Source organism: Solanum verrucosum, unplaced genomic scaffold, assembly GCF_900185275.1.
Source record: "Solanum verrucosum unplaced genomic scaffold, falcon-dt-bn FXZP01000268.1, whole genome shotgun sequence".
Lineage (NCBI taxonomy): Eukaryota > Viridiplantae > Streptophyta > Magnoliopsida > Solanales > Solanaceae > Solanum > Solanum verrucosum.
Window position 1 is genome coordinate 2,174,911 of NW_026019957.1, and position 8,645 is coordinate 2,183,555.

An 8,645-nucleotide genomic window follows, 5' to 3' on the forward strand; every position below is an offset into this window, starting at 1 on the left:
CGCTCGTTAATTAAGTATCAGTGCTGCTATATTATGCATCCGCCCGTTAATTAAGTATTTGTGCTGCTAACAACTTAATAATTTAAGTATCCGCCCGTTATTAATTAAAGTATCCGCGCTGCTATATTAAGTATCCACACTGCTATATTATGTATCCGAAAAACACTAAAAAAAGAGATTTTTGGTAATTAATGAAAAAGTGGGGAAAGGAAGTAATTTCTTTCTTATACTATGTCATTTGCCTAATCTTTACTATTATAAATAGGAACCATGAAATTAGAATTCCCTCCTTTTTTCTGAACTCACATATTTGGTGCTTAATCATTTAGGCTAAGAGACAAGACCAAAATATTGATATTTTGGCACGTGTATTATATAGTTGTGCCCCCCACAAATTAGCCCTGGCCCCTTGGCCTTGTATCATCGGACTTATATATTTCCTTTATCAAAGAAAATGTAATAGGCTCCTTAATTAGTTTTCTTACCTATTTTTCTTAAAAGTATACAAGCTATGAATGCTTTCACATTTTCCTTCACTTATACATTATTATTACCATACCCCAAAACTCTTCTTTTTTCTCCTAATAGGAAATCTTCATATGCATCTCCACAAGCCATTCCAAAAAAATCATCATCTACACAACATAATAAACTTAAACCCCTAAAGAAACCCTTATTAGAGCCTTCATTTCTAGAAGTTTTCTTGAATGCATGTGATGATTTCATCGACACGTACATCGATCCTCCACGTCATCCTTTTATTGATCCAGAATGTGTTTTGTCTGACAACTTTGCTCCTGTTGATGAACTTCCTCCAACAGAATGTGAGGTGGTAAAAGGCACCCTCCCACCATGTCTCAACGGTGCTTACATTAGAAATGGCCCAAACCCACAATATTTTCCTCGTGGACCTTTCCATTTCTTTGATGGTGATGGAATGCTTCACTCGACTAAAATTTCTCAAGGTAAAGCAATATTTTGTAGTCGTTATGTCAAAACTTACAAATACTTGGTGGAGAAAAAAGCAGGGTATTCAGTCATTCCTAATGTCTTCTCCGACTTTAATAACCTTATTGCCCTTGTGATTCGCGGAGCAATGTCTATAACTCGAATTATAATTGGTCAATTCGATCCAAGCAATGGTTTTGGCCCCGCAAATACTAGCTTGGCACTATTTGGTGGCAAATTATTTGCTCTTTATGAATCCGATATTCCTTATGCTATAAAATTGGCCCCAAATGGTGATATCATAACTATTGGTAGTCACAATTTTGATGAAAATCTTTCTATAAATATGACAGCCCATCCTAAAATCGATCCAAATACTAATGAGGTTTTTGCCTTTCGATACGATCCAATATTATTTCCATACTTAACTTATTTTCGAATTCACCCTAACGGGGTCAAAAGTCATGACCTACCAATTTTCTCTATGACACGTCCATCAGTCGTTCATGACTTTGCTATTACAAAAAATTATGCCATATTTCCCGATATACAAATTGAAATGAACCTTTTAGGGCTCATCACCGGTGGAGCACCGGTGGGTACCAACTTGAGAAAAGTACCTCGACTTGGGGTGATTCCTCGTTACGCGATAGATGAGTCAGAAATGAGGTGGTTTGAAGTACCAGGGTTCAATATGATGCATGCAATAAATGCGTGGGAAGAAGATAATGGTGATACGATAGTAGTGACTGCTCCTAATATATTATCGATAGAGCACTTTTTGAAAAGATTGGACCTAGTTCATGCAACAATTGAACAAGTAAAAATCGACTTGAAGACGGGGAAGGTAAGTAGAAATCTAATGTCCAAGAGGAATCTTGAATTGGCATGTATCAACCGGACTTATATTGGCAAGAAGAACAAGTACGTACATCCAATTAATTATGATTTTTTTAAAAAAATTTGTGTTTCGCATTATTTAGATTTTTTTAAAACTATCAGGTTAAGTTGACCTACTATATAGTAATAAGAAGAAAAAAGAGTTCTCTCAAATTTGATATATAAATTCAAATGCTACCTATACATGATTTCATTCACACACGGTCTTTTCTAATTTTTGTAAATTGTTTTCCTCTCCCCCTCAATTTTATATACATTTTGTCCATTTCAATTCAAGTGTTTTATTTTTTTAACTTTAGTTCAAGAAGAATACTCTTTTCAATATTTAGCAACTTTCCGAGTTTAATATTTTGAATGACTAATTAAAATTGAAAAATTCAAAATTCTTGTCTCATTATCTTGAATTTCGTGTTATATTAAATTATCCACTTAAATTAAAATAAAATAAAGAAAGTAGTAATTTTTTTAATCAAATTTATACATCATCACATCACAAGAGTTACACTCTCTCTAAGTGGGGTCTTTCTCTTTTGTAAGAAGTGACTGTCTTTTAAACTTGTTAGTAAATTTCATTTAGACACTCGGATTATTATACAAAAAAATTTAAAAAGATTTTGAGTGTGATTTCAAGCACCCATCACGTGATAAGTTAACCACAAAATATATATCACCTCCTATAATTTTAAATATCAGCCTCAATTGAAACATACAAGCTAGCCTGAAATTTTACGATTTATTGAGATTAGTTATAATAAAATAGTGATAATGGACTAGTGGTTAACTTATCTATGTATTTTTTGTTTTCATTATTAAAGGTACATCTATGCAGCTATTGCAGACCCTTTGCCAAAGGCAAAAGGTGTGGTAAAATTGGATGTATCCATGTTAGAAATTGATCAACAACCTGATTGCATAGTGGCCACAAGAATTTTTGGACCAAATTGTTTCTGTAGTGAGCCCTTTTTTGTGCCAAAGGACCATGACAATGTATTTGCAGGTAAAATTCATATAACCAATCATTATATATATATTTTTATTTATTTATTTTGTTCGGGTTAATATCACGTAAGGTCACTGAATTTTAATCACTATAACAATAAAGTGGCACATATCAATCAAATAAATTGATGTTATTCGTTATAATAGTAATGTCACTAATTTTGTGATGTTAAAATAATTGAGGTTGTGGTGGAACCATATTTGTACAAAAAAGAGTCAATTGACACCCTGTTTATCATAAATTTTACGTAGCACATGTTGTTCAAAAAAGCTAATGTTATTTGTTATAATAGTAATGTCACAACTATGTTTGTGAAGTTAAAATAATTGAGGTTGTGGTGGAGCCATATTTGTTCAAGAAGAGTCAATTGATATACTCTTTATTAGAAAATTTTTGTGCCACATGTCAATCAAAAAATTTAATGTTAGTTGCTATAATAGTATAATATCATAACTATTTTTGTCAGGTTAAAATTATTTAGGTTGTCGTAGAGCTACATTTATTCAAGAAGAGTCAATTGACATCCTCTTTATCAGAAAATTTACGTGGCACAAATCGATCAAAAAATAATGTTATTCGCTATAATAATACAATGTCACAAGAATTTTTGTCAGGTTAAAATAATTGAGGTTGTAGTAGAGCCACATTTGTTCAAAAATAGTCAATTGACATCTCCTATATCAGAAAATTTACGTAGTACAGATTGATAAAAAATAATATTATTCACCATAGTAGTAATGTCACAACTATTTTTATCATGTTAAAATAATTGAGGTTATAGTTGAGCCACATTTATCCGAGAAGAGTCAATTGACACCCTTTCTGTCAGAAAATTTGGACAACATAGATAGATCAAAATAATTATTGTTATTCACTATAATAGTATAATGTCACAACTATTTTTTTCACGATAAAATAATTGAGGTTGTGGTAGAGCTACATTTGTTCAAGAAGAATCTTGACACCCTCTTTATTAGAAAATTTGTAAGAACTATTTTTATCACAGTAAAATAATTGATGTTATGGTGGAATCACATTTGTTCAAGAAGAGTTAATTGACGTCCTCTACATAAAAAACTTTACGTGACACCTATCGATTAATTTTTTTTAATGTTGTTGCCTGTACAACTATTTTTGTCACATTTAAATAATTGAGATTGTGGTGGTGCCACATTTGTCCAAAGGGGAGTCAATTGACACCCTCTTTGTCAGAAAATTTGCACAACATAGATAGATCAAAAAAATATTTTAATGTATAATATATATGAACTATATTTTGATTATATTTTAATGCTTAATTATATAGTTAATTCTTTATATTTTGAATCAGCTGACGAAGACAATGGCTATGTGGTGTGTTATATGCATAATGAGAGCACAAGAGAATCAAGTTTCATGGTGATGGATGCCAAGACTCATGATCTTGAAATTGTGGCTGTTGTGAAATTGCCTCATCGTGTGCCCTATGGTTTTCATGGGATATTTGTGAAGGAAAGTGATCTTAACATGCTATAGGAAAGTTGTCAAGTTTGGGTTGTTTATATAAATTTTCACTATTTATGTGGATTATGTTCACGCATCATTCAGATAAAATGACTATGAAATTACATTATACTTTCATGTATTATGAATAACGTACACTCAAGGGTATGGTCTAGTGATCAATGAAGTGGTCGATAATTTTGAGGTTTTAGGTTCAAAACTCAGTGGAAGACAAGAAAACACTAGGTAATTTTTTTCATTTGTCCTAACTTTGATGGACAAAAATTACCTGATATTTATTGTTGGTGCTTACGTAAAAGTTTGTGAAAGCTTTAAAATTTAGTTCTCTTATAGTAGGAATTTTTTTTAATACTTATATTAATAAAACTGTACACATCTAATGTACAACGTAAATACAATATTGATCTTGAATTTATTAAGTATGCACATAAGATGATAAGAAGATCAATTTTTCTTAATTATTTTCTTCATTTCACCTAGATTTTTTTTTCACCTAGATTAAAAAGAATATTTAAGATTATTTTTTTCCATTTCAGAATATTTTAATAGATTACTGTTTTAAAATTTTGTGACGATGTGTTTTATTACTACATGAAGCGAGACCAAGTTATAACATATTAGATAAGTTTCTTCAATACGATTGTTGGTGTAGCCACATGTAGTGCAGAGTGATCACTTGAACACTCTTTGTCCAAAAATTATACTATGTGTATAGAAAATTATATGAAGTATATAGATAAAAAAATATTTTTCATACATATATATTAAATTTTGAATATTCTTAATTATCAAAAAATTTGATTTCGCCGCTGAAAACGATATGTTTGAGTTGGCCAAAGGGAGATAGAAAAATGAAAACTTTCTTATTAATCATTCATAACAATGAAAAGTGTATGGTTTTATGAAATTTTCCAATAGTTTGGCAAGGAAAAGGAAGTTACATCAAGAAAAATGTATATGATTTCGACAAACTTTTATCAAGGGATGGTATATTATTATTAATAATATAAGTACCTAACAATGTCATATAGTTCTTATATATAGTGATCCCTACCTAGCAACTAATTAATTATGTATATAAAAGGCTAGAAGCTATAATATCATGAAAAGTATGTTTGGTATGAACATAGGTAAAGTCAAAACACTCTATAACGGCGCTATTTATTTAAATATTTTTTTACATAATTTATTTAAACATTTTTTTTATTGTTACATCGAAATGCAATTATGTAGAACATTTACTATACATGTATACAAGAGTACTAAGACAAACAACCATAAATTGAGTGTGATATAAATAGTAAAAATTTATATAGTAGGTCTTAACTTATAACAATCGGAGCCCCTCAACTTTCCTATAGCATGTTAAGAGGCAATTTCACAACACCCACCATATCAAGATCATGAGACTTGACATCCATAACCATGAAACTCGATTTTCTTGTGTTCTCATTAGGCGTATAACACACCACATAATCATTATCTTCGTTAGTTAATTCAAAATATAAAGAAGTAACACAAGCAAGATATGCTTATCTGATAAAATTTGTGAATAATTTACTATATAGAGATCTAATAAAGATAATATCAAGTTTAGTTTGTTCAACAAAACTTGTGAACAATTGAACCATATCGACGAAATTCAACCATTTAAAAAAATTATATGGAATTGAACAAAATAGATAATACCAAATTACGGTTGTCGTCAAAATTTGTGAACAAATCCAAAAATACTTATAAATAATTTAACAAAATATATAAAATAGAATAGCACCAACTAGTCATATTTCCAACCAAATCCAAACACACTCATTCTCTTAATAAAAATTGTGGATGGTATTTTATTTATTTTTTTGATAAATTTAGCTCACCATAATGTTGGGACATAATTTAAATTGTGGCCACAAAAAAGCTTTTTGTGCAAATTCGAAGTCTATTTGTGCAAATGCCAAAGTTTATACAAGAAATATATAGAATGAAGATAATATCAAGTTATATTTCGAATGTATAGCTTTACGATTCTTTCTATAAAGCTTTCTTAAATTGGGACTAAATAAACAATAGCCTCAAATCAACCTATTCGTGCAAATCGTCCATTAATTGTGCATATCAAGTATTAATAATATAGCCCAAAATAATATGGTAGATGGGTCGAGAGTAAGGCCTAAGTCCTAAAGGATATATTCGATTTTTTTACACTGTGTAGCCACTCACCAAAATAATAATTCATAGATACATATGTTCTCCACCAAAATAATAATCGATACATACATATGTTTAGTATATAATATAATTATTTTATACATAATAATATATTATATTTGGCTACCTAATATAATTTTTGTGTTCAAATGTGTTAAAATTTCAATATATTTGAGTGTATATGTCTCCTTTTTCACGTATGATATAAGACGATAGCAACCTAATAATGAGATCATACTCTAATTGCCATAAAATAATATACACACTCCACTATATATTATACAACATTATTTACATTCTAAATGTTCTAAAAAATTTATACTATAACAACTTTCAAGAGTTCAAATTTATTAATCTACTCACATTTTAAAATTTGATCTTTGATTGTTTTTCTAGAAATTCAAGACGAAAATTAGTACTTTTTATTTTTTTTTAGTCATAACTTTCTACAAGATTGTTTTAATAGTGTTTATTAAAAGATAGTTATTAAATAAAAATATTAATAACTTACATATTATAATTACTAGTCACTTAATTTGGAATGAAGCGAGTTGAAAATCTAAATAAATAAAGGGCAAAGAGATAAATATATCTTCGAACTATCATAAGTGGTATGCAGATACCCTTCGTCATACTTTTGGGACATTGATGCCCTTGCCGTCCAAAAACTAGAGCATATTCACTCTAACGAACAAAAAAAGAACAAAAAATAAGAGAAACTGTGGGCAATGCTTCTATTTAATTTCTTGTCAATGAAAGTTACATAATATGCTATTGTCAACAACATCTCTTTACGCGCCGATCTGTTAATGTTTTATAATTAAATACGTGAAAAATTTGTTCGATAATGATAAGCTATGAGATTCAAATTCAAAATTTGTATTTGCTTATATCATATCGAAGTGTGAGTCTATTTCATCTAAAAAATTAAATTGTGTCTGATAGACTACATTTTTATTATTTTAATTATATTGTCAACACTTATTCTTACGTGTAATCATGTTTCTCTTCCGTAGTTCAAACACGTGAAAATTTTGTTTGATATAATTAACCGTGAGACTCAAACTTAAGACATTTAATTATTTTTAACATTTATTTTACTTTTTTATTTACTAAAGCTCAAATTGATTTAGTGTTAATGGATGCAAGAAAGAGTAGGGAGCAAATAATATCTTCCACATGGGGCTATATAAATAGATAAAAGATTTCCAAGTAAAGCAAGAGAGAATATATTATATGTAAAATTATGTCAAAAAAGCAAGTGCAAAAAGTTCCTTTGGTTTTTTTCTTTATTTAAGTATTCTATATTTTTTTTAAATAATAATAATTCAAATTTGACTAATTTAAATTGGCACTAGTAAAGTACTCCTTTATAAGAGGTTTTCCATTCTTAAATTTTGATTTTGAGCACTTTGAGAATGTATTTATAATAGTAAAGGACCTAAGATCAAAGCGAATAATATTTAGGATGAATTGTTACACATAAAAAGTAGTATTATTTCAATAAGGATGCACGGATCTAGCCTTTAAGATATATGATAATAGAAATTTAATAACTTTTGTTTATGTTCTGCATTTGTAATAAGAACACACAATATATTTATAGTTAGTTGATTATCATGAACTCAATTATTATTTTATGTTTACATAAAAATATTTTAAAAATTCATAAATTTTAAAACATGATCATCTACCTTTAATTTTAGTTATCCCACCACACCCTCCAATCATTTTTTTTCTTAATCAACATACAAATAAACAAAGTAAAAGTTTTGTAGATTAGCAAAAAGAAGAAACTTTTTCAACTATTAAAATGTTTTTTTTGGGGAGTGGGGGGTGGGTGGGGGTAATGCTACAACCCCAGCCATCCACTACTTCCAAAGACTAAAACACCTAAGAAATGCATGGCTCCACAATTAATGTTAAAGTGCTATACATAAATTTATATTTTTATGGACACAAATAATTGTAATCGCATTATTGATATGTTATTCCTTTAATCATTTCCTCTCTCTCTCATCTGGTCTAAGTGATTATGAAAATATGTTTAAATGAATTAAAAACAAAAAGAAGGAGAAAAAGTGTGTTGTTA

At 29.1% G+C, this 8,645-nt stretch overlaps 1 protein-coding gene across 1 annotated transcript; it reads left to right on the forward strand.

The window, feature by feature from the left end:
* Positions 1-511: 511 nt before the first annotated feature.
* On the forward strand, positions 512-4,363 carry LOC125814649 (probable carotenoid cleavage dioxygenase 4, chloroplastic). The gene is made up of 3 exons (XM_049494122.1): positions 512-1,872; positions 2,664-2,845; positions 4,179-4,363. Exons 1-3 carry the CDS (start codon positions 512-514, stop codon positions 4,361-4,363), a joined length of 1,728 nt encoding a protein of 575 aa, XP_049350079.1.
* Positions 4,364-8,645: the final 4,282 nt, after the last annotated feature.